The 27896-nt window shown below is 36.4% G+C and overlaps 1 protein-coding gene across 1 annotated transcript in view; it reads right to left on the bottom strand.

Moving 5' to 3' along the window:
• LOC145666539 (phenoloxidase 1-like) overlaps positions 1 to 27896 on the bottom strand; it is an 817003-nt gene that overhangs the window by 11095 nt on the left and 778012 nt on the right. Inside the window, exon 12 of the mRNA XM_081733851.1 lies at positions 22892 to 23127. Within this exon, the coding sequence (XP_081589977.1) occupies positions 22892 to 23127 (236 nt within the window). The remainder of the gene's footprint in view (positions 1 to 22891; positions 23128 to 27896) is intronic.

Below are 27896 nucleotides of genomic sequence, written 5' to 3'. Positions count from 1 at the left end.
ATTTTGGGGGAAGCATGAAGTTTGTTCATGGTGACCCGTTACTGCCATAAAAACTTGGCCATTTTCCGAATGCCACGTTACCGGTCGCTCTCTTTCTCATTTTTGCTTTTCTTTCTTTTATTTATTCCGGAAGTTGTCGAATTCAGTTCCAGGCAACAAAACGAGAGTAATACCCGGAGTTTGTACTTGTGCTATACCCACGAATTCTTCTGCGGTTTTAATACTGTGTATGTGTTTTGCCGAAGGTTATGCCGCGTTGTCACATTCTTTACCCCTCCCCCCACACCCGCAATACTGTCGCAAATACCCTTGCATGGCCGGTTTCACTTCAAGAACACTGCTTTATGGGACCTGTTTGCATCTCGAACATCTGAAAGCGATTTTTAAAGTGGGATGCAGCACCATCAAAAATCACTGATACGGTTTGGGAAATTGTACACACTTGTTTTCATGTTGTTGAGTTGAGTTGATTTTAGTTTAGCGTCCCGTTCAGCAGCGAGGCTATATGAAACGTGGACCTACTGATTAGCGTGGAATCCGAACAACATGAGCTCCCGCCGGGAATCGAGTCTCCCACGCCAAAGGCGCGTACGCCAACCGCTTAGCCGAGAGAGCTCACTTATTTTCACGTATTCGAACCTTTTTCTATAACCTACATTTTCGCTTTTGTTCGAGTATTTTTAGACTCTTGTCTATGACTATGAATACATGAGCCGAATCGTGTGTTTTGTCGCCGCTTTATTACGATAAAACTGTCAGTTGTTTCATATTCCGGTGATAAGTCTGAATTTCACAGAATAACAGTCCAGTTTTCAACGAAGTCCACATAAAGTAAAATAAAATTTGTATCTTGAAATTTTATACGATGCTTTTCAGTAGGAATTAATTCTCTTTGGATTTTCTTGATGTAGTCATGAATTACAATCCTTACAGTTAAACCAGCAATGTACGATACGAAAACAGAAAGTGGCCCAGTTTTTTTTTTTTAAACGAGATCATTGTTTTCCCATATGGCATACATAACACTTTCATTTTCATCAGGATCAATTTACTGTTTCAGAGAGTCTTTTTGATCAAAATAACACAAAAATAGTCAGAAAAACCTTTTGTTCTTCATTTAATGAATATGAACCACAAACATCATCAAATCATTGCACTTTTATTGTTTCCAGTGTTGCTAACTGTGACATCAAAGTTAAGGAAACTTCGCTAACTTCAAAAAGCTATAGTTGATTCACGAATCATTGGTCGAGAATAGTGTTTGGTGTGTTTATTATTCATGTAAAGTTGAATCATCTGACAAAATTTCAGAATTTTAAAAGGTGGTGTTTCCGAAAAAATGGCGATTTTTGAAAATTTTACAATTTCTCGAATTTTTTGCGACAAAACGGTTGCACACAGAAGCGATTCATTTTTTTGCGGAAAGCGGGTAATTAGGTCTTACCAACCGTGATAACAAAATTTTAAAATTCGAACTGGAAGTGCTCGAAAAAAGATTCGCAAACTTCGACTTTTCAGATAATTGACGTTCATTTGCTAATTTATGTAGAAAAAAGATACGCATGCGCAAACCAAACTATAATAAAATATAGTTTATTTATATCCCTATGTATTATCTGTCAGGAAAGTAAATGTACACCTATTTTTCGAGTCTGGCATTCGTGCGCTCCATCCGTGGAGACTATGAGAATTAAATCAATCAAATGTTTACTGAGGGGCAAAAAGAAAAGTATAATCTGAATAAGACATTGAAGAGGGGCCCAAGCTGTGAATACGAATAGTGCATAGTGTAAATAAAGGACGACACCGAAAGAAAAAGCCAGAAACAACTGTTAAAATGAGAAAAAAGAGTAAAAATTGGCGAAGTGGAAACATAAAACACAAATACAACAAATACGCCAACAACTAAACGAACACCACGCCATGATTTTGGTGTAGTGGTTAAGGAGCTGACTTACAAATGCAAAGGACGCCAGTTCGAATCCCCGGCAAGGACATTTTGAAACATTTTTGTTAATAATACATACAGCTCATGAGAGATGGTAAAAGAGGTCGTATTTTGTCTTTCGTAGCAATTATTATTGGTAATGTTTAGTACTGATAATACTTTTTGTCTTTGCGCATTGCTTTTATTCTTTTCCTCATTTCGAAAGAGAAGAATATCCGAACAAATGCCATCAAAATTCCTCTTATTTTCAATGTAAACGCCACTTGCAATTAGTAAAGAATAAAAATTTAACGTTCTGACGTAGCTGCAGAAACTAATAAGAAAAACATGAAAAAGAACCATACTCATGGTAATTAAAAATACAATTTCTACATGTCTTACACCTCTCGACCACGTTTCTACGTTAGCAAGTAAGAGGCTTGTATTTAGGTTAGGCTGGTCAATACGTTTTGCAAATATGCCCGGTTTAGCTCTGACGCAGCACAGGTGTGAGAAGGGAGAAGTGAGCAAAACTCTTTTTTTCTCTCCCTCTGTGTGTCTATTTATCTATCTATCTGTATATATATAACGCTATTTGTGAATGCCATAACCACCCTAATTTTCAGCGAATTGAGACGAAACTTGGCATAAACATTAATTGTTGAAATATCTTGATGAGTTCGTTAACCAGAATAATCAGATGAAAACGTTCAAAATGGCGGCCCTTCAAACTCTTAAAAAATTCCAAGGGAACCAAATTTCGCCCATAAATAGGTATTCAGAAAGTTTGAGTAACATTTCCTCTTTTACTGAAATATTTGTGTGCAGGGGCTTTTCCTCTTTTATTGAAATATTGGACCCGATTAATCACCTAAAGAAGGTTAAAGCCCTTTCGCTACGGTCAGGCTTTTTTTTTTTTTTTGCAGGAGGGAGATTATTTTCCTATCGGAACAAGATGATTGTTAGTGATGATATGAAATTACACATTGAAAGTGAAGTTACTTGTGAAACGTGTTATTTGAAAGAATAATATAATAAATGTGCTTTCCCCTAACACAGAGAACTATAAATCATGTATTTCGAGTTCGGGAGCGTGAATGGCGAGGAGTGTTATTTGATTTGCTTTTTAGTAACACATTGAAATGCAAATAAAGGTAGGCAACATTAGTGGTAAGTAAAACAACAACGACAATAATAATAATAATATTAACAATAATAATAATAATAATAATAATAATAATAATAATGACAATAATAATAATAATAATAATAATAATAATAATAATAATAATAATAATAATAATAATAATAATAGGTGATGTTTGTGGGAAGGCAATATCTTCCTCAATTTTTCTTCAAACGTAATGATTGTAACGCCATATCTCCCTTACAAACAAAATATTAGCAATTTATATCGAGAGAACGGGAAATTGTAGAGTGATGGGAGCAACGTTGGACAGTATGCACTTATAGTACTCAGAAAAATAAGCGATTTCAATGCAAAATGAACGAAGAGTCATTGTCATGGGGAGTCATGGGGCCACGGCGGAGCCATATTTAGGCAAAATGTCGATAACATATCGAGAGAACAGGAGGTGATAGTGGGATGGAACCAACGTTGGACACCGTGGACCTATAAGGCGCATCGAAAAGTTAGAGGGGTGCGCCAGCCAGCCTTACTTATTTCCACATCATAATATAAAATTATATTGTCAAAATCCATACACGAGTTAGCTAGTAATATTTCATATTATTATTATTATTATTATTATTATTATTATTATTATTATTATTATTATTATTATTATTATTATCAACAGCGTCTTTTCATTACGTGTGCGTGTTTGACATGAAACCAAAGAGAAGATCCATCATTCGTAGACAGAATAAGAATAGCCAGTTACTTTAACTGTGAAGGACGGCGAAAAATACGTAAAGAGTGACTACCTGTACCGAAAAGAAATAATACTTTCTCTGAAATGGATAAAAATCAAGCCGAGATAGATTCGAACTCGCATGGACGGCGCGAAAAGGCAGTGCTTTGTCCACTTTTTTATTAACTGACTCACCGAACGTGTTTCAGTAACTTACTTATTGCTAATTTTACTTGCTTCACTCTAACTTGCTTTTTCTAATAACTTATAACAACAGGGACACGAACACAGAAACATCGAGGAGAGTTAAAAATCATAAACGCTCTCCCGCCGGGAATCGAACCCGGAACACCATACACCAACGGCGCACGTGCTAGCCACTAGACCAGCGGGGGCATCGCTCACCCCCTGTGGCGTGGTTCTGGATTACGACCACTGTATTGCCAACTATCAGTTCTGTGGGTTGTATACTATGATCACATGTTCCTTCTTTGCTGGAAGAGTTAAACCTACATTCTATGTAATACATGAGGTATTTAGACCTACATGCTCTTCATATAATGTAATAAAAGGAGCATGCTAGGAATAAGAAAAAGAACATTCCTTGGACAAAACGGAAACTATTGGCATGAGAAATATTTATCTACGAGGCATGCGCAGTAGTATATTTCAGAATAGTTACTGTTTAGTTCAGTAAACGAAGAAAGGGGTATAAAAATGAAAATATGTCGCGTCATCGAGATTGACCAGAGTTGACAGACGTGGAAGTAGATGTGTAGTAATACAACAACTTGGTTAAATTCATAATTGGTTCTGTATCCTGTAGTAGATCGTATCACAACTTTACGTGAGAGCAGAGAAAGACTTACTAACGCTATCGTATACAGTAGTAAGCTTTAGTAACACGATCATATAGACACAAATGGATGTAACTGAGTACTACAACTTGGATTTAACGAAAGCCGTTTAGATATTCAGTGGTTTGCAGGGTTGTATAAGACATAGAAAGATAAGACACAATACAATTCTTCATACCTCAGCTTCCAGTAGCTAGATACATGCGATTTCTGGTTAGATACTGAAACTCCTGTCGGATTTTAATACATGACGTATTGCAAGATACAAAATGCTTTTCATTACTTGTTTATTTGTAGACAGCTACTAGCCAGAGTTGGCGTGGGTCAATGAAAACTTGACCCACGACCCACTGATCCACCACCCACCGTAACCCACCGACTCACTGACCCACCACCCACCATGACCCACCACCCACTGTGACCCACTCTGACCCACCACCCACCATGACCCACTGTGACACACCACCCACGGTGACCCACTCTGACCCACCACCCACCGTGACCCACCACCCACGGTGATAAAACAAGACTGTGAAATTGTCACTAATCGGAGTTTGAATTTCTACTCAATCGCTCAAGCACCACACTGTTACAATAACGGTGGATCTGACCTTTACGATATAATATGGTAAAGTGTGTGTCAGTGAGGAAATTGAAACAGTTCGAGGTGGGGGAAAATTAGTGTGTGTCTAAAATATACTTTTACTAAGAGAATATTCTTGCAAGTGTTCATTTCTGAACGCATTCCACAAGAAACTTTTATTCGCAGGAAAATATCCCTATACAATATGGAAACGGTTATGGTTTCTCAGTTCACAGTATTTTTCTCACAAAAGACTTGAAAAATCAGTTGTTCATAGGGTATAAAGGTGCTCGGGTAACCTATGTGGGGGCATTTCCATAAAGCATGCTCATAATTGTAATTTGTGTAATCACTAAAACACCACGTTAAATTTAAGTTACAAATATGCATAATTGCAATTATTATGAATATTTATTGAAAGTAGTTTACCTAAAGCAAAGAAGAGACTTACTAAAAATTAGGTACAAAGTTGAATAACACAAATAAGCCATTAGTAATACAAGTATACATTTTCCGTAACTCGTAATTTTCCACCTTAAAACAAGTCTGAAATCGGATTTATTTCCTGTTGGTAACTTTTTCGTGGTAAATCGTCCGCAGCGCAAATGATGTCCATCCTTCAGCCAAGAGATAACTAGCTCGTCTATTTCGAGCTTGTCTAGCGGTGGGCCATTAACATTGATGAACAACAAGTTAGACAATGTTTGAGAACTTAGTCTATTTCTAATATCAGTCATCTGTAAATTCATAAGGGGAAATCCCTGTTCGCACTCTGTCGTAGAAATTGATAATACTTCTACCCGATTTCTGCAACTTCTCATCGACAATCTACTTGTTAGACTTAAGTCTGAAAACGATTTTTCTTGGTCAGGTTTGAAATACTCAGCAAGAAGTATAATCTCTATATCACCATACAACATATTTTCCATATCGACCATATCAGTTGGCAATGTCGACCCATGTAGAACAGAAACTTCATCTACCACGCCTTTGATAGGGAATCTTGTGAATAAATTATCAATTAAAGCCTGATAAACTGATGATTTCTTATTTCTTTATAAATTTAATTTTTGTAATTACACATGAAGGTTTGATACCATTACCAAGTTTCCTCCCCCGTCTAGAAAGCGAAAGAGAACGAGGTTCCTGGAAAGTGTTCAGAGGTGAATGGGAATTTCCATCCTTCTTCCCCTTCAATTACCACACTGCTGTTTGTCATGTGCCAAATTACGATGAATTTCAATTAAATTATCATAATATAACTATTCCTTGTTGAATTATCAATACTTTTCAGTGGAAAAAAGGATGAAATTTGAAAGTTCCAAATCAAAGTAAGTAGACCAACGTAAAGGAAAAAAATGTAAAATTTTCCATACAATTATGCGTACAATCCAAACTTAAAATTTCCGTGTAATTAAGCTTACAGTACAAATTTTATGCCTATTTTTCTCACAACTTTATGGGTTGATTGCCCTATGCTGTAAGCGCTCCATATAATAAACATAAGCGTCAGCAATTATTATAACAGAAAGCAATGGATATATGAAGCCAAGCACTGTATTTTTTGTTTCTGATTTTTTTCCTTAAATAACATCGATCGTTTTCGATCATTTTTACTAGGGATGGGCACGAGTCGAGTTTCGAGCCATGTCAAAGATAGTTTTCTCGAGTCGATTTTCGAGCTGAGTTACTGTTTTTGAGATCGAGTTTCGAGTCGAGTCGAGTTTGATACATGGCTCGCTCGTTTTAGCTCGATTTGAAATCATGGCCTGATTAAACTAAAAAGCGAAAGCCATGAGAAATGTAAGCCGTACTGTGGAATACTTTTAGTGTTGCTCACGACAGGGGACACTGCTTGCATCTCATCTCGTCTCGATAACGAGACCACAATAGATTTTTTTTAAAATAAAAGGACAGCCTCAAATGTCGTGAGCACCAATATATGTATATACTATAGTTTTTACCATCAAGGATGAGACCTGCACGGTCGTATTTCTGAACCTAAGCAGAAGCTCAACCCGGGTAGTGATGTCAACGGGCTCGGCTCGGTTCAACTGAGCAAACAGCTCGAGCCGGCTCGGTTGGGATGAGCCATTGGCTCGGCTCAATTGAGCCGATGGTCTGAGCCGACTCGATTGGGATGAGCCACCGAATCGGTTCGGTTCGGCTCAGGTGAGCCATCAGTTTTTGCCGCCTCGGTTAGGTCAGGTGTTGACTCGGCTCATTTCTCGGTTCGTATCGATAGTAGATGAGCTGTGAGCCGAGCCACTCGATCCGTTGACAACCCTAAACCCGGGCGGAATATATATATCGAATAACCCCTCCAACCATAATTATCAACATTAAATCTCCTTGTCTTTATATATGTGACTGTGTATAGCTGTGTTGAAATGGCTCCCATTATGAATGATTAATAAAAGAGATAATTCAAAATTGATCACTTTTCTGAATATCTTATCATAGGCTATATGGAGAAATTACTAATTTTTCAGTATTAACATATTGCTTTATTAATCTGTTTTTCTGTTAGTATAAATCATTATAAAGAATTCTAGTCACAAAAGAAATCATACTTAACTTTAAATTATCTTCATAATACTCTTTCGTAATATTCCTATATTGTCTTTAGCTTTATAATTTTCCTATGGTATTTTTAAATTCCTCATATTTACAATTTCTTGCGAGAAGAATAATCGTCATCTAGTTTCTACATATTATTATTATTATTATTATTATTATTATTATTATTATTATTATTATTATTATTATTATTATTATTATTATTATTACCAATATTATAAAAAGCCTATTCCGAATAACAATGTTGTTATTTGTATAATATCGGCAGCTCGTGGAAACATAATTGTATGCCACATTTTCTGACTTTCGAGTAAGTATGAAAAGGAAGTTCATCATTCCTATGCAATTCGATATAATGACACATACCAAACAAGTTTCCCTTGTGGTTTAATACCAATCCAGTCCACCTAATAACTTAATTTTAACAGAAGTGACAATTATCATGATGTTCGCTATATCCTCTCATATCATGGTAAAAACGAAATGAAATCTTTAAGTTTTATGTCCCACGGTTTTGCCGGTTAGGCTAAAGGAGACGGTGATGATGAGAGATGAGTGAAATGGTGGAATAAAGAAAGTGGGAGGAAACGGGAGAATCCCGAGAAAACCAACGAGCACGGTGTTTGTCCACCACAAAGTCCACAAGGCGCGAGCTGGGATCGAACCAGGGACCCCAAGCACTGGAGGTGAACCCTCTACTACTGAGCTACCGCGCCCCCCACATATCATGGTAAATAAAGTGCTGACTTCGCTTCTTCATATTGTATGACCGGAAATTCTCTTTTATCTTATTCATTGGAGGCAAACGTTCTTACAGATTTAGACTGGACTGCAACTGAACACGTGTGGTTTATTGTTCAACAGCCCTGCAACTCTGCAAGTAAACAAGTTACCACCAAACGGAATCTGTAATCAGAGGTCCCGACAGAGGTTCAGACTTTTCTTTACTGAATAGTTTTAACCTCTTTCCTTTTTTATAGTAGGCAATGAAAATAGAAGATGAACAATATTACTTTTCTGCGACAGTGTGTCATTTACTTGAGCAAAGCTATGGTAGTCAAAATTTGCAGACACTCCTCAGATAACAGGAAGAATCCCACAGCTATTTACAAAGGCAATCGGAAAAACAAGTTCATTTCTCTGCTTTCACGAAATATTTACATGTGTGACACTTTGTGTGCTGAAATTAATAATAATAATAATAATAATAATAATAATAATAATAATAATAATAATAATAATAATAATAATAGTGGATATCTACAATATGTTATCATTATTCATACTTTATCTTATTTCTGACAGCAGTGTTACACACATAATTTTGTCTTCTTCAATCACAAGCCACTGTTGTGCTTATCCGATTCAAATCTCTCTTAAATATCGTTCTGCTTATTTACTCAGTAAAGTACTACTAGACTAATATTCATTCAAAACAATTATTTGATCCAATACTTGATCCAATTTTTTGTTGTATATACCCACATTCATGTCCAGTTCAATCTAAAGAAACTAGTGTAAAAAATATTTGTTCCCGAGCGTTATAGTAGTGTATGATTGAATTCCGGATATATGAAGGCCCATAAATATGCAAATTACATATGGGCCGTTAAAATTAGTGCAATATGCATTGGACCGCGGAGAACTTCGCATTTGAATCAATTTTACACGAATACCGAGAGAACACTTCGCGAATGTAGCATAGATTGTGTCTTAAAGTTACTCATATACAGACCACGACAATACTCTATGAGACAAAGTTTGTGTCTGTCTCGTATCGAATAAGTATCGTAAAAGTGGTGGTCTCTTAGGAACTGTATATGTACATGTATCTGGAAACGTATGACTTCATGCCCACCATCAGCCATCTTTTGCAGAATTTAGTGAACGAGAGATATATTTATTTATTTATTACTAAGCTACCAGATACAATCTCAGAGGCCATTTTATACTGGAGCACTCAAATCAACAATAATAACAACATTGGGAAATGAAGTGGAAGGATGGCGGCCAGGGTCTGTATTTTAAGGTACCATCTGAACATTGACCTGGTGTAACTGAGGAAAACCCTGGAAAACCTCAGTCAGGATACTGAACTCTGGATTCGAGCATGGGACCTTCCGATTGCGAAGCAAAAACGCTGTAATAATAATAAATATTTTGAGTTTTACGTCCCACTCTTATTTCGGCTAGGCTAAAGGAGATGGGGATTATGAGAAATGAATGAAATGGTGGAATGAAGAAAGTGGGAGGAAATGGGCGGGCCTCGAGAAAACACATACACACGGTGTTCGTCCACCACAAGGTTCACTTGGCGGGAGCAGAGATGGAACCCGGGACTCCATGCACCAGAGGTGAACGCTCTACCAATGAGCCACGGCGGTCCTAATAATAATAATAATAATAATAATAATAATAATAAGAAGAAGAAGAAGAAGAAGAAGAAGAAGTAGTGTCATTGATAATAATTATATTGTGTATGTATGAGACTTGAAGAGAGTACTTGAACTACACACACGATTAGGCTCGATTTGGCTCGTTTTGGCTCGACTCGACTCGAAACTCGAACAAAATTCGAGTCGAGTTTCGTGTCGAGTTTTCGAGCCGAGTTCAAACATTTCTGTTTCGAGTCGAGTCGAGTTTCAAAGAAAACTCGCTCGAACTCGCTCGTGCCCATCCCTAACTTTTACAAACCAACTCACTACCAATTTTCCATATGTATATAGAAAGTGCCCCTCCTTCACATAAAGGAGAATTTTAAAAAATGTAGGACACATTCTGTTTATTTTCAATAAAGAGTTAATACACTGAATTTCAGCTCCGTAAGTTTAACGGCTTGCGAGATACTCATTTTTTTTCCGCAAAAATTTGGACCCTCACTACCTCCTTAGGATATTATGCATTATAATAAAAGCAATATAACATCCCAATTTGGATTAAGACCGAACTATATACCGAAAGTAATTTCATTTGACTTTGCAGTTTGACCGTGATGATCAGGCACACATAGTTACATTCAATTTTTTATATATTACAGTGATTCAAAAAAGATTTTTTCCAATAGTTAGCTCTGAAAACTCACAGGTCTCGAAAGCCAAGTTGTAGTGTAAGTCCTATTGCTATTATTACAATTAAAAATATCAATATCCAAAAGTGCCTGAAGTTCTTTTTTCACTTGGTTAGATATACTCACCTCAGGTAAGTAGACAGAAACAAGTGGAAAAGGAAGGGAAATGAAGGTCTTGAAAGTAAAACGGAGACAAATTTACCAGTCTTCAGAAGATACTGTCTACAATGCAGTGAGCAGAGGGGCCGGTAGATCATACTGAGTAGGTGGGTCGTAGTGGGTCATGGTGGGTGGTGGGTCGCAGTGGGTCACTGTGGGTGGTGGGTCACAGTGGTCACATGCCGTTGACCCACGACCCACTGACCCACTCAGAAAACTTGACCCACTTGACCCACTGACCCACTCCATCTCTGCTGCTAGCTTAGTGTTCTGAAAGGTTGTGTATAAACTAGGAATAGCTAATTCCGGAATTATTACTTTCCGGACTCCCGAAAGTAAAACCGTAAAAATTCCGGAATTCGGAAAATTCCGATTTTGGAATAATTCCGGAATTCGAAAAAATCCGGAATTTAGAAATTTCTGATTTCGTTATCATTCCGGAATTCGGAAAAATCCGGATTTTTTCGAAATCCGGAGTTTTTCTCAATTCCGGAATTTTCGAAAATTCCGGATTCTTTCCGAGTTCCGGAATTCTTCTGAATTCCGGAGTTTAACTCAATTTCATATCTCTCCGAAATCCGGAAAGTAAGAGTTCCGCTTCCGAAAAATGATTTTATTTTGGTTAATATGAATCGTAGCGGAAATAATTCCTTGATCAGAAAATAATTCCTTGATCAGGCGACTGCTTTGAAAGAAATGGAGAGTATGAGAATTCAATCTGTCATATTTGTAGTTTCGTGTGGAGAAAAAACAAACTTGTGAACCAACGATTTAAGAACAACTCAAGTTATTAATGTAAACTTCATAAAAGAAATACGAAAGACATTTTGAATCGAAGAAATATAACATACAAGTTTGCAACCGGTGACAAAGAACCCTAACGTAACCAGACTAAAGACGGATCGTTTACCGCGTAGCGATCGCGGCTCAGTGGTCAAGGTGCTTGTGCGAATGCACGTCGCATTTTTTTTTTTTTTTTTTTTTTTACTTTAGGATTTTTGATGGTGATTGATCTGCGAAGACATACGTTCTATAATATTTAGATATTTGAATACTCGGATGTTTCAATACTTGAACTATCAAATCTTCAGGAATAATAATAGTAATAATGACAAACTAATAATAATGATTATTATCTCGTAAAGACTAAAAGCTAGGAGCTAATTATCGCTCAGATCATACCATTACAAGCAGAAACGTGACATTTGGAAAGAATATTACGGTTTGGTTTAATGTTGCCCACGAGAAGAGGAATTTTTTACCTCGTTTCTAAAAAAAAAAAAAAGAAAAAAATGAGAAGTAACATTTTACATTCGAGACGGGACAAGGCTAACTCAAAATTTTCTCGCTTTGGAGATGAGAATCGAGACGAGAGGAAAAGTATCATAAACATTTCCCGTCTTGTCTCGATACTCGAAATAGTTTATTTCCATTCTGTAAGTAACAATTGCTCTATAGACTGAATCGCATAGGGTATTTCGTTACATTGTATTTCAGAGCTCATTGAATTATGCTCTGTATAGGTATTTTGTAGCAAAGCTTTTATATTTACCTCTGCATATCCTAAAATTTAGTTTATTATATGCCTTACTGTTGCGTGATATTCAGTTATATTTATTACAGTTATTTTCCTTAAAACATTCAGTAGAATACTTTCTACATGAAACTTCAATGGAGCGTTCTAGTTTAAAATGTTGGTAGTTGCAGAGGTGTGTCTTGAAGGTACGGAACCCTTTCCCCGAAATCTCTACTTTTAAGTATGTTTTGCCATATTTTAGAACATGTTCAAAGAAGCTGGAAGCGGGTTTAGGCTTCTCAACGGCTCAAGCGGCACGGCTTACAGCTCATTCACTATCAAACCGAACCGAGAAGTGAGCTGAGCCAACAGCTCACCCAACCGAGCCAATTTGAGCCATCGGCTTAGTTGAGCTGAGTCGAACCGTGCCGATGGACTAGTTTCAACTTAGGTGGCTCGAACCGGTTCACATGAGCCGAGTAGGTGACCCATCCCAACCGAGAAAGCTCGAGCCATTGACTCAATTGAGCTGAGTCGATGGCTCGTTCCAACTGAGCCGGCTCAGGTCATCAGCTCAATTGGGCCGATCCGACAGCTCATCCCAACCGAGCCGACTCGAGCTGTTCGCTCAGTTGATATGAGCCGAGCCGGTTGATATCACTACTCGGGTTGGTCTTCTGCTTGGGCTCAAGAATTCAACCGTGCAGGTCTCAGCCTTGATTTTAAGAAGTACAGTATATACTTATATTCGTGACTACGACATTTGAGGCTATCTCGTAATAATTAAAGAAAACTCTTGTCTTCTCGTTATCTAGACGAGACGAGATACACTAAAATTGCCCCACGAGATGCACTACAACTACGAGACGAGATGCACCCCTGTCGTGAGCAACACTAAAACTATTCCACATTACTGCTTACATTTCTCATGGCTTTCGCTTTCCAGCCTAATAAGGCCATTATTTCAAAACGAGTTAAAATCAGCTGAACGAGCGAGCGAGCAATTATCAAACTCGACCTCGAAAACAGCGACTTGGCTCGGAACTCAACTCAAGAAAATTACCCTTGACTCGACTCGAATTGAACTCGAGTCGAGTCGAATTTTGGCTCGACTCATGCTCATCCCTATTCGTATTTGCACTCTATGTTTCCACTTCAACAATTTCTACCCTTTTTCCTCCGTTTACCTGCTGTTTCTGGATTTCTGTTTCGGTGTCGTCTTTTATTTACACCATGCACTATTCTTATTCCCAGCTTGTTACCCGCTTCAATGTGTTATTCAGTTTAGGCTTTGCTCCTTCCCTTGACTACACATGTAGTTGATTTGATTCTCACTTCTCGCGCAGGACCGATGAAATTATTATTATTATTATTATTATTATTATTATTATTATTATTATTATTATTATTATTATTATTATTATTATTATTATTATTATTATTATTATACTAATGAAATTGCACGGCGAAATTACTGTTTAATACTATATCATTTCTGTAATTTTACTCCATTGTATGTTATTTAGTTTATTAATGGGCACTAAATTGTCTCTAATTCATCGAATAAATTAACATCGGCATGCACTTTCGTGGAAATATCATTACAGGAACATTACCGGTTCGTTCCAAACATGTTCCTGTAATGATATTTCCACCAAAGTGCATGCCGAAGTTAATTTATTCGATGATCTGGCCTTGACCACTGAACCGCGATCGCTACGCAGTAAACGATTCGCTTTTAGTCTGGTTACGTTAGGTTTCTTTGTCTCCGGTTGCAAATTTGTATGTTATATTTCTTCGATTCAAAATGTCTTTCGTATTTCTTTTATGATGTGGGCAAAGTTTACATTAGTAACTTGAGTTGTTCTTAAACTGTTGGTGCACAAGTTTGTTTTTTCTCCACACGAAACTACAAATATGACAGATTGAATTCTCATACTCTCCATTTCTTTCAAAGCAGTCGTCGCTGGTCAAAGATTTATTTCCGCCACGATTCATATTAACAAAAATAAATTCATTTTTCGGAAGCGGAACTTTTACTTTCCGGATTTCGGAAAATTATGGAATTCAGTTAAACTCCGGAATTCAGAAGAATTTCGAAATTCGGGAAGATTCCGGAATTTAGAAAATTCCGGAATTGAGAAAACCTATGGATTTTGAAAATATCCGGATTTTTCCGAATTCCGGAATGTTAACGAAATCAGAAATATCTAAATTCCCGATTTTTCCGAATTCCGGAATTACTTAGAAATCGGAATTTTCCGAATTCCGGAATTTGTCTGGTTTTACTTTCGGGAGTCCGGAAAAGAATAATTCCGAAATTGGCTATCCCTACTTTATACACAACCTTTCAGAACACTAAGCTAGTAGCTGTCTACAAACAAACAAGTATTGCATTTAGTATCTAACCAGAAATTGCATGTATCTAGCTACTGGAAGCTGAGGTATGAAGAATTGTATTGTGTCTTATCTTTCTGTGTCTTATACAATCCTGCAAACCACTGAATATCTAAACGGCTTTCGTTAAATCTAAGTTGTAGTACTCACAGTTACATCCATTTATGTCTATATGATCGTGTTACTAAAGCTTATTATATGATAACGTTAGTAAGTCTTTCTCTTCTCTCCCGTAAGTTTGTGATACAATCTACTACAGGATACAGAACCAATTATGAATTTAACCAAGTGGTTGTATTAGTACACATCTGCTTCCGCCTCTGTTAACTCGGGTCGAACTCTTTGACGGGACATATTTGCTTTTTTAATACCCTTTTCTTCGTTTACTGAACTAAACAGTAACTATTCTGAAATATACTACTGCACATGCCTCGTAGTTAAATATTTATGATGCCAATAATTTCCGTTTTGTCCAAGGAATGTTCTTTTTCTTATTCCCAGCATACTCCTTTTATTACATTATATGGAGAGCATGCAGGCCTAAATACCTCATGTATTACATAGAATGTATGTTTAACTCTTCCAGCAAAGAAGGAACATGTGATCATAATATACAACCCACAGAAGTGATAGCTGGCAATACAGTGGTCGTAATCCCTAACGACACAGGGGTGAGCGGTGCCCTTCCCGCTGGTCTAGTGGCTAGCACGTGCGCCGTTGGTGTATGGTGTTCCGGGTTCGATTCCCGGCGGGAGAGCGTTTATGATTTTTAACTCTCCTCGATGTTTCTGTGTTCGTGTCCCTGTTGTTATAAGTTATTAGAAAAAGCAAGTTAGAGTGAAGCAAGTAAAATTAGCAATAAGTAAGTTACTGAAACACGTTCGGTGAGTCAGTTAATAAAAAAGTGGACAAAGCACTGGCTTTTCGCGCCGTCCATGCGAGTTCGAATCTATCTCGGCTAGATTTGTTATCCATTCGAGAGAAATTATTATTTCTTTTCGCTACAGGTAGTCACTCTTTTCGTATTTTTCGCCGTCCTTCACAGTTAAAGTAACTGGCAATTCTTATTCTTTCTACGAATGATGGATCTTCTCTTTGGTTTCATGTCAAACACGCACACGTAATGAAAAGACGCTGTTGATAATAATAATATGAAATATTACTAGCTAACTCGTGTGTATTTCGACAATATAATTTTATATTATTATGTAAAAGTATTTAAGGCAGGCTGGCGACCCCTCTCTAATTTTTTCGATGCTCCTTATGGGTCCCCGGTGTCCAACGTTGGACCCATCCCACTATCACCTCGTGTTTTCTCGGTATAAGTTATCGACATTTTGCCTAAAGACGGCTCTGCCGTGGCCACACGACTCCCCATGACAATGACTCTCAGTTCATTTTGCATTGAAATCGCTTATTTTTGTGAGTGCTATGAGTGCATAGTGTCCAACGTTGCTTCCAATACTCTACAATTTCCCGTTCTCTCGACATAAATTGCTAATATTTTGTTTGTAAGGGAGATATAGCGTTACAATCATTACGTTTGAAGAAGAATTGAGGAAGATATTGCCTTGCCACAAACAACACATATTATTATTATTATTATTATTATTATTATTATTATTATTATTATTGTTGTTGTTGTTTTACTTAGCACTAATGTTACCTACCTTTATTTGCATTGCAATGTGTTACTAAAAAGCAAATCAAATAACACTCCTCGCCATTCACGCTCCCGAACTCGAAATACATGATTTACAGTTCTCTGTGTTAGGGGAAAGCACATTTATTATATTATTCTTTCAGATAACACGTTTCACAAGTTACTTCGCTTTCAATGTGTAATTTCATATCATCACTAACAATCATCTTGTTCCGATACGAAAATACCCCCGCTCCTGCATAAAAGGTCTGACCGTAGTGAAAGGGCGTGAGCCTTCTTTAGGCAATTAACCGGGTCCAATATTTCAATAAAAGAGGATAAGTCCCTGCACACAAATATTTCAGTAAAAGAGGAAATGTTATTCAAACTCTCTAAATACCTATTTATGGGCGAAATTTGGTTCCCTTGTAACTTTTTAAGATGTTGAAGGGCCGCCATTTTGAACATTTTCATCTGATTATTCTGGTCAACGAACTCATCAAGATATTTCAACAATTAATGTTTGTGCCAAGTTTCGTCTCAATCCGCTGAAAATTATTGTGGTTATGGCATTCACAAATAGCGTTATATATATATATATATATATATATATATATATATATATATATATATATATATATATATATATACAGACAGATAGATAAATAAACACACAGAGGGAGAGAGAAAAAGTGTTTTGCTCCCTTCTCCCACCTGTGTTGCGTTAGAGCTAAACCGGGCCTCTTTGCAAAACGTATTGACCAGCCTAACCTAAACACAAGCCTCTTACTTGCTAACGTAGGAACGTGGTCGAGAGGTGTAAGACATGTAGAAATTGTATTTTTAATAATCATGAGTATGGATTCGAACCCCTCCACTTCCATGTTTTTCTTTTTACTTTTTGCAGCCACGTCGGAACTTTCAATTTTTATTCGTTACTAATTGCAAGTGGCGTTTACATTGAAAATAAGAGGAATTTTGATGGCATTTGTTCGGATATTCTTCTCTTTCGAAATGAAGAAAAGAATAAAAGCAATACGCAAAGACAAAAAGTGTTATCAGTACTAAACATTACCAATAATAATTGCTACGAAAGACTAAATACGACTTCTTTTACCATCTCTCATGAGCTGTATGTACTATTAACAAAAAATTTTTCAAACGTCCTTGGCGGGGATTCGAACTGGCGTCCTTTGCATTTGTACGCCAGCTCCTTAACCACTACACCAACGTCATTGCGTCTTTAGGTTTAGTTGTCGGCGTATTTGTTGTTTTGTGTTTTATGTTCCCACTTCGACAATTTCTACTCTTTTTTCTTCGTTTAACAGCTGTTTCTGGCTTTCTCTTTCGGTGTCGTCCTTTGTTTACACTATGCACTATTCGTATTCACAGCTTGTGCCCCTCTGCAATGTCTTATTCAGATTTGACTTTTCTTTTTGCCCCTCAGTAAACATTTGATTGATTTAATTCTCATATTCTCCACGGATGGAGCGCAGGAATGCTAGACTAAAAAAATAGGTGTACATTTACTTTCCTGACAGATAATACAAGCTCTGCCTGAATTGAAATGGAAGGCACCTATAATAGAAAGCAGTTGATATAAAATGCGAAGTATTGTAGTTTTTGTTTCACAGATAATAACTGTTTATCTATTTGTTTCTCAACTAATATCAATCGTTTTCGATTATTTTTAAAAATAAATCCACTACCGATTTCCAATATATATAAAATGCCCCCCTCCCCAGTAAAAGAGAATTTTAAAAATGCTACAATAGGACATGTTGTGTTTATAATAAAGGGTTAGTATACTGAATTTGAGCTCTCTAAGTTTAACGGCTTGTGAAATATTCAATTTTTTTGCAAAAGTTCGGATCCCTCCCTTAGGATTTGTATTAAAATGAAGATGTGATACACATATGATAACTTTCCAGTTGGGATTGGGGACTTACTATATGCCAAAAGTCATTTCATTTGACTTTGTAATTTGGCCGTGATGATCACGCACACATATTTACACTCAATTCTTTATGTATAATAATTCATATATTATAGGTGATTCAAAAATATTTTTTTACAGTAGTTAACTCATCTAAAAACTCCTCAAAAGCCAAGTAGTGAGTCCTATTGTTATTTTTACAATTGCAAATATCAATGTCAAATTGTGCCAGAAGTTTTTTTTTTCACTCAGATATACTCTCTTGGGTAAACAGAAATAAGTAAAAAAAAAAAAGATAAATTGAGGTCTTGAAAGTAAAACGTAGACAAATTCACCAGTGTTCAGAAGATGCTGTCTACAATGCACTGAGTAGAATGAGACGATGGAATCGTAATGGATCGATGAGTCAGAGTGGATCGCTGGGTCAGAGTGGGTCAGTCCATTTGACCCAATCATCGACCCACATCTTGACCCACTTGACCTATTGACCCATTCCATCTCTGATCGAAGTTTCGGGATTTTATCGAAAGTTCGAATATTATCGAAGTTTCAGGTATTTAAAAATTCAGGTTATAAAAATATCAGGTGATTTTGAAAATTTGATTATTACAGAAATTTCGGGTATATTCGAAACTTCAAATATTAACAAAATTTCTGGTATTCTCGAAACTTCGGGTGTTATCGAAATTTCGTGCATTATCCAAACTTTCAATATTATTGACATTTCGGTTATTGTCGAACCATCACGATACTTCATTCGTCGAGTATTCAAAAGTTTTCGAATGTCACCAAATTTTGTCAACCATGATTTTTTTTTTTTTTTTTTTGAAGTTGTTTTAGGTCCACCTCTTACGTGAGGCTAATGGACTACCCCAGAAAATATACATGCCTGACTAACATTCGAATGAAGGAAGGAACCCTAGCTTCGGAGTGCAGCAAGCTAACCTCCTTTGCTTGCAAAGTCGGCATGAAATCTTAAGTGTCGGTAAGAATGCGGAAGTTAATAATATGTCAGGTATGAAGGAAAAAGTGTTTATTAAAGCTTGATATTTTACCTGTAATTTGAAAGGATTAGAATTTATCAATGTCGCCCATAGGAGAGGGTGTGGGTGCTAAATGTTAACATAGCCTTCCAAAAAAATTGGGTGGTTCAGATTCAAACCTTATAACCGTCGAGCCGTCCATTCTGACTCATTTTTTCTGTCCTTTTTAGCTCGCCCTCTAAGAAGGGACGGGTTAATGTGCCATGCAAAGGACCACATAGAGCGATGCGCTTTCGTACACACTCCAAGTGTACATACACAAGAGATTGTAAGTTAATGCCACAGATAACAGAATTGGCAAGGTAAAAGTTTTCAGTCGCACCATTTCATTCAGCTAGTTCTCAACAACCTAGTTCAAGCTAGGTGTTAACTATGTTAATAAAAGTCATAAAAGAAAACCTTGCTCTTCAGAGGAATTCGAACCATTAGTGGACTGCTCCTCATGATCATGTGGCCTCAATTGTGACAAACTCCTCATATGAATATGAAGAAAATAAACTAGTAGTTATGGAACATAAACATGAAACTGTCTATTTCTACACGTGTTGATACAACTTAAATAATGTAAAAATAATATCAGTCGTCTTTTCTTCTTTGGAAATTAGAAGTTTTATTAAATACGAAATATAATGTAAATCGGGACCATCCCTGCAACTGATGACCAGCGCCGTAACTTAGATTCTTTTCTGTGGGGGGCTTTGGCGTGCGACACCCGGGTTCAATTTCCGGGGGAGCTCATGTGGCTAGGATTCCACGTTAATCAGTAGGTCCACGTCTCATATAGCCTCTCTGCTGAACGGGACGTTAAACTCAAAATCAGCTCAACTCTTTTCTGTGGGGCAAGCATCAATAAGCATATTTGGGCACCTGAAAAAAGTTGAGTTCTAATTATTGAGCCCCCTCTAGCCCACTTTGTCTTAATTTTTATGGGCCCAACGGAGCCTTTGGGTCCTCCCGCACGGCAAGGTCTGCGGTTCCGTTAGTTACTCCCTGGGCCCATTCCATACATGGCAAAATTATTAAGGGGACAATATTAATAAATCTCAAAGCCATACGAATAAATATTACTCAAATGGGTCCACGACTCATTTGCTTTATTTACCTATATGTGCTGTATTGTTTATGTAATGTAGCGACCCTATTTGTTACTTCATTTCTAATTTCATGGTCGTATCGTATATGGAGTAAGAAAAGTTTGTCTGGAAATGAGCCCTTCGAACGGCGGTGTGCTTCTCTGGGGGACAGTTGCCCCCCCCCCCACAAGTTACGGCTCTGCCGATTATGTAGGCTCAACATGAAGAACATTTCGTGATACTTTCTTCATTGAGCAAGGTGTATATAACTTGTTTTTGAGTTAAACAAGGAAATCTCGAGTAAGTCATTAAGACACTCACACAAGTTGCTTATATTTTCTTATTTATATTTTTATTTATATTTTGTTTATATTTCTTTGTTTTTGTTATATTTGAGTATCTTGTTTATATTTTTCCATGAAAATATTTTAACTAGTTATTAGTTTTGGTGGAAGGTTAAGTGGCGTGATAGGTGAGTGGAGGCCCTCATGGCCAAGCGTTCTAGGGTAACGTTCTAGCAACGGAAATAGCCTCCCTGCTGGTCTAGTGGCTAGCACGTGCGCCTTTGGTATACGGGGTTCCAGGTTCGATTCCCGGTGGGAGAGCCTTTGTGATTTTAATTCTCCTCGATGTTTCTGTGTTTGTGTCCCTGTCGTTCCTAGGTAAAGCCAGTTAACCGAGTAAAGTACTTAAAGCAAGTCAAGTGTAGTTAGGCCAAGTAAGTTGCTGAGGCACGTTCGGTGGCTCAGATAACTTTTTTTTAAAATAAAAAAGTGGTTAGCACATTGAACTTCCGTTCGGTAGACCCAGGTTCGAATCCCGGCGAGACTGAAGCTTTTTCAAGTGTTCCTGTTTCAATTTCAATGCATACTCAGTGTGATAAGCAAGATATTCTCTTTCCTAGAAAGAAAAAGATGTTTGAATGAGGGGAATTGGTCTCTCAATGGAGGCAATCATTTACAAAGTTATTTCCAGTAGTTGTTCTAGATTTGATATTTTCAGCTATTTTCAAGCATTTTCTGATTCATATGTGATCAGTGTTTTTATTTCTCTGAATATACAGTATATAATGAAAAAGTACATTACATACACAGCAATATTGAGATTAATATATAATGTTCATTGGACAACACGCTCTGAACCAGAGAGATTGATGTCAGAATGGAGAAATGTTTCGTGCGTCATCTACTCACAATTTTACTTGCATAAAGACTTGACTCAGTGCTAAGACCCGGACCCCAAGTAATGGAATTAGAGCGCATACATAGGGGAAAATTATTGTTATGGCCGGCTATACCATTCAGAAGTGTCCCTTACTGTACAAACATAGTGGTCATTGTTTTAAGCGCACGAGTAACAGACAGGAATTCAATCGCAAATTTTGACTGGTTAGAATCATCACACGAGCGAAAGGAAGTGTTCTCCGTAATCAGCTAGCTCTGAAGTTTTTTTTAAAGCAATAAGAAAATTCAGTGGAAATGTCCATTTAGTTTGGTTTTAGAAAGTGTGAATGTTAGAAGATTGTAAGAGGTGCTAGGAAGATGCACTTCTTACACCGAATTTAGGAATTTATGTTGTTTCGAATTATGAAAATATATTACTTTGTTGGTATATCTTTAAGAAATATGTACATACTTCAAGATTTTGTCGGTTTACTGTTAAAAATAAATATGTATATTTCTCAAGATTTTGTATAAAATTGACCAAATATATTAAATAAGCAAATATATAGAAATATACATTTTAACGCAAAACCCAACTAAAATTTGGGTCATATTTATATATGAAATATCCACAATATAATTTTATTCAGTAGCAGCATTTAAGCAAAAAACGGGAACAATTAAACGTGTATTCTACTGTTCAAAATGAAATTTTGAGGAATAAATTGGGCACTTGAGATGTGAAACAGCTCACAGAACTTGTCTTATATAAGTTCTTAGAAAATGAAAGCAAGAAGTATGGATATAATATGCGTACCTCTCTGTTAACATTTACTAATTTTCCAGTAACGCGGAAAGAAATGAATTTTAATACTACTTTCACTAACATTTTTGCTTATACGAATGTAACACATGATAAAAATTTAACAGTTTGAAACTAATAATGATATATCCTAATTTATTATCATAATAAGAATGATATCAACGGTCACTGTAAAACATGAAAAATTAATCTATTAACGCGCACATACAAATGTAATCCATCTTCGCTTACTAATGTAAATTTAATCTTACTTTGTCATTTTCCCAGTTGGATACCATAACAAATAGTTCACACAGATATCCTTGATCAGTTCCTCTTGGGATAAGCATATGTTGAGGCCATCCACAACCACAGAAATTGAATCTTGCTCTCTCTTCTGGAGACTCTGGTGGGTTTGAAAGATCACGGAATGTCTTTCCAAAAGCAATAGTCACTGTGGATTCTTCAGAGCGTCGTGTAACATTTACCGTTCTTTGATTAGCAGGTACTGGAAATGAATAATTACATATATTAATTATTACATTAGTAATAATTAAAAATAATAAAATAATAATAATATACCTGCAATTGAACATCTCTCTGCTGGCAGAAATTAAATGCAATAATTATTTTCTTAATTACAAGAGCATGTCGAGTAGAAGCATATAGATTGTGCAAAAGAATAAAGAAGAAAGTTCGAAAGTTATTCAGAATTTGACTTTCAACTTCAAGAAAAGATCAAATGGTTTACTTTTAACAAAAATACGCTTAAGATTCACTTAGGAAGCAATATATAAATGTAGTCAAACCTAGCCAGTTAGATTTTTGGGATCATGATGGCGGACCTTATAAGTGTAATGTCCGTTATTTCACACGATAATTCTTGAACGAATGCAAATTTTTGAATTCTTATATTTCTATGGAACGCTCGAGTGATTATCTCCGCCGAGTTTGTTAATAGAGTCAATTTGGTTACCTCTACGGATAATAACCTCTAATGGTGGCTATCCATATCCCATTTGTTCTAACTGTACCAACTTTCACAATACTAAATTCCCACGTTAAGCGGTTTTGCATATCCAGGCTCCTAACTAAGAAAACGTTTACGATCACTCCAACCCCAATCATTTCACAGATTCAACCTGTTGCATATTAGTCATTAGGACGTAAAATTGAATGTAGTTTATACGAAAAAGACCTTCATGCATTTCAAGACCTGTAACGCCCAAATATTCACCACAAACTTATAGTGGTATCGACATAAACCAAAAAAGTGTGAAGCAGGAAACTACTTTACACAAAAGTCTAAAGAAACTCAATGAAGACGTACGAACTGGTCGAGCGGTTTGGGTCAATAGTCTATCAATCATAATTTTATGTGTTCAAAACTTGTAGGAAGTATTCGCTTTGTCTTTTTTCCCCTTAAAAGTGTGTTCCTTATTTTCACCAGAGGACTGAAAACATTTCTTTGAATAAATCTTTGGCAACTACTTTTCTGTCAAATTCGATTAGAAGGGAACATTATATGAATTGCAAATCTAAAATCCAAAACTGAAAACAAAATATTGAGTATGTTCAATATTTCATTATTATCTTTTGATTTGTAATGAAAAGCTGATTATAAGCATTGATGATTTCAGAAGATTTTCCCCGTGTAACGGTCAACATATGAATGAGAGGAAGTTGATAGAACATTATTAGTCCACTCTGAGCATGATCGAAGATATGGCTACGAATTAATGTCGACAGGGTCTCAAATTCTCCCACAGGTCATGCCCTGAAATCATCATTGTTTCAAAGGTTTCCTCAACAAATACCTAGATAGAATATTACATTTATTTCTCGTTCTACGTTTTGAAATGACAAAATCATAATTTTAAAGATAATTATAATACGATAAGCATTAAGGTTTATACAATAAATGAAGTAAATAGTATTGTGTAAGTTATCGGTTTCTAATCGGATTAAAACTAGAATATTCGTTTGCATCGCACTTTAAAGTAAATCCTCTCTGTATATAATTCTTGCTAAAAGCATGTTTAACGCCAATTACTTAATCAATATTTTTAATAATATATTTTTATTGTAATATTTTTACTATTCAATGTCGTACACTTCATTTCCCAAAGCAAAACCTCGCAAATGTATAGTGGGCTAGTGAATATTATCAAATAAATTATCATTTAGTTTACGTAAATACTGCACCGCCTCATTTGAAACTTCGTACTTTAACTAATAATAATAATAATAATAATAATAATAATAATAATAATAATAATAAAATCATAGCCATATCTTATAAGAATTTCAGGCTTACTCAATAAATGAATTCAACGTGGTCTCTATTCGAAGTTCTATTTATTCGAATCCGATAGAAATACAAAGAGAAACTTCGAGAACAGGTAAAAGAAATATGTTACTTTGGTGGGACTGTAACTAAGCTTCAAGAGTTCCTTTCAAGTTACAAATGCCTTAGACACTTTGTTTCTTGACCAAAAACATTTAGGTCAATTAAAATTCCCCATCGGAAATCGAACCGGGGTCCCATACACCAAAGGCACACGTGCTAGCCACTAGACCAGCGGTAAGAACGAATGAAATCTGTTTTGAAATGTCTGTAATTTATGCCTATTTCGCCCTGATGTAACATGTCTATTGATGTTTTTATGTTTACCGTATTCGGTACTCTGAGGAACGATATATGTTATTCATATAGGTTCTATTACGTATTCGTCCGTAAATACTATATAAATTATCAGAATTATTCATGATCTTTCATGGAAATTCGCTGGTGCATGCACAGTAGACGGACAGTGTAATTGGAAGGTGAGTTCAACAGAGATTATGTATTTCCCCGACATTATTTATTAGCTATATAGAAGAGATAGCGGAAACGAGTCTACCTAATGAAGATGGAATTTCGGTAGGAGATGAAATAATGAGGTGTATACGGTTTGGGATTGATATAGTTGTTGTTGCAGAATCTAAAAAGAAAACTATTAAGATGTAAAAAACTTGAGAAAGGCTTCTGAAGAATATGGGATGTAAATAAATGTTAGAAAGACAAAATCCATGGTGATTGAAACGAAGCGATCGGTGTCAAATATACAAGTAGGAGCGGGAGAAAGGAACAAATGACTAGTTTTCGATATCTGAGTAGTATTATTAGTGATGATATGATAGGCGAACGTGAAATAAAAGCAAGGATAGAAATGGCGAAATAAGCCTTTAGGATGAAGAAAATACTATTTCGTGGGACCTTGGATAGAGTTGAAAAAAGACTCATAAAATGCTTGGTGTACTGTATTTTACTGTATTTATAAGAGAGCATCATGGACATTATGAAAAAATGATGAGAAACAATTGAAGGCTTTCGAAATATGTGCGTGGAGAAGAATGGAGAGAAATAGCTGGGTCGAGAGGAAAACGAATGAGAGGGTGTTAGAAATGGAAGGAGAAAAATATTATTAAGAAGAGGAAGAAAAACTGTTTGGGATATTGGTTAAGAAGGAACTGTATCATGAGGTATGTAATAGACGGTATGGTGGCAGGAAAGAGAGGGAGGGGATTAATTAGACTATATAGAAACATAATTAGGCTATCGGTGATATCAAAACAGAAAAATCTTATGTGAAGATGGAAAGGTTAATAGAACATCGTGGAGCACGGCAGTTTCTCAGCCGCGGTAAGTGACCCGCTGGTAATGGCGGAATACTTCTGATATAATGATGCCGATGATGCACAGTAGAAACAGAAAATAACACTTTACTGTCATTGCTAATACGAATCACAATGCAACTTTCTACAGGCTGTCAAAATGCCTTGTTCTAAAGGCTGTAGAGAATTATCTGTTACTATGACAGGGGAAATCATAGGTCGAGTAACTATGGGACAAACTGCCATTCAGATAGCTAGGGGTATGGGCTGTGACATGAAAACAGTGAAGAAATTGATGTAGTGATACGAAGAAGGTGGTGAATATTTCACATCTCGGCCAAGAAGTGGGAGACCAATAAAATAATAATAATAATAATAATAATAACAATAATAATAATAATGTCACATATTTAGATTTATTTAAAGCAAGTCTTTAGCATACCCTCCTAGTACAGTATTATTTTTTAAACGGTCATTATAAAATTGTCAAGCTAAATTTTAAAGAGTCATTATAAGTGGCGCTTTATTTATTTCACAATTCATTTCTGCCAGTAGCTTTCGCCCCCTTACTCGCTCTTAATGCTTAACCAGTAGGAAGCTGCGCGTCCTCAGGTTGGGAACTACTGCTTCCGTTTGATAGTCTGTAGAAATTTGCATTGTGATACGTAATAGCAATGACAGTAAAGTGGATTTTTCTGTTTCTACTGTGCATCATCCGCATCATTATATCAGAAGTATTCCGCCATTACCAGCGGGTCACTTACCGCGACTGAGAAACTGCCATGCTCCACGATCTTCTATTAGCTCTTCAGAGGAATTGAAACATCTAGTGGATTGCGCCTCATGATCAGCAGCATCAATTTGCCACAAACTCCTCATATGAATATAAGAAAATTAACTAGCAGTTATGGAACATAAACATAGAAATGTCTATTTCTACACGTGTTGATACAACTTAAAGAATGTTAAAATAATTTCTGTCATCTTTTCTTCTTTGGAAATTAGAAGTTATAACATTATTAAAAACGAAATGTAATGTTAATCGGGACCATCCCTGCAACTGATGACCAGCGCCGTGACTTAGATTCTTTTCTGCGGGTTCCTTTGACGTGGGAGACCCGGGTCCAATTCCCGGCGGTAGCTCATATGGTTAGGATTGCACGTTAATCAGTATATCCACGTCTCATATAACCTCTCTGCTGAACGGGACGTTAAACTCAAAATCAACTCAACTCTTTTCTGGGGAGAAGCATTAATAAGCTTATTTGAGCCCCTAGAAAAAGTTGATTTTTAATTATTGGGCCCCCTCTCTGCAACTTTCTCTTAATATTTACGGGCCCACCGGATCCTATAGGCCGTCCCGCACGGCAAGGTCTGCGGTTCCGTTAGTTACTCCCTGGGCCAATTCCATACAATCAAAATTATTAAGGAGACAATATTAATAAATCTCATAGCCACACGAATAAATATTACTCAAATGGGTACATAACTCATTTTTGTTCTATTTACCTTTTGTGTGCTGTTTTGTTTATGTAATGTTGCGACCCTATTTGATGCTTCATTTCTAATTTCATGTTCGTATCGTATATGGAGTAAGAAAATTTTGTCTGAAAATGGGTC

The sequence above is a fragment of the Thermobia domestica genome, chromosome 12 (genome assembly GCF_964235325.1).
Source record: "Thermobia domestica chromosome 12, izTheDome1.hap1.1, whole genome shotgun sequence".
In the NCBI taxonomy this organism is placed as follows: Eukaryota; Metazoa; Arthropoda; class Insecta; order Zygentoma; family Lepismatidae; genus Thermobia; species Thermobia domestica.
Note: the sequence above shows the minus strand (reverse complement) of the source record. Positions and strands in the feature narration are given on the sequence as shown.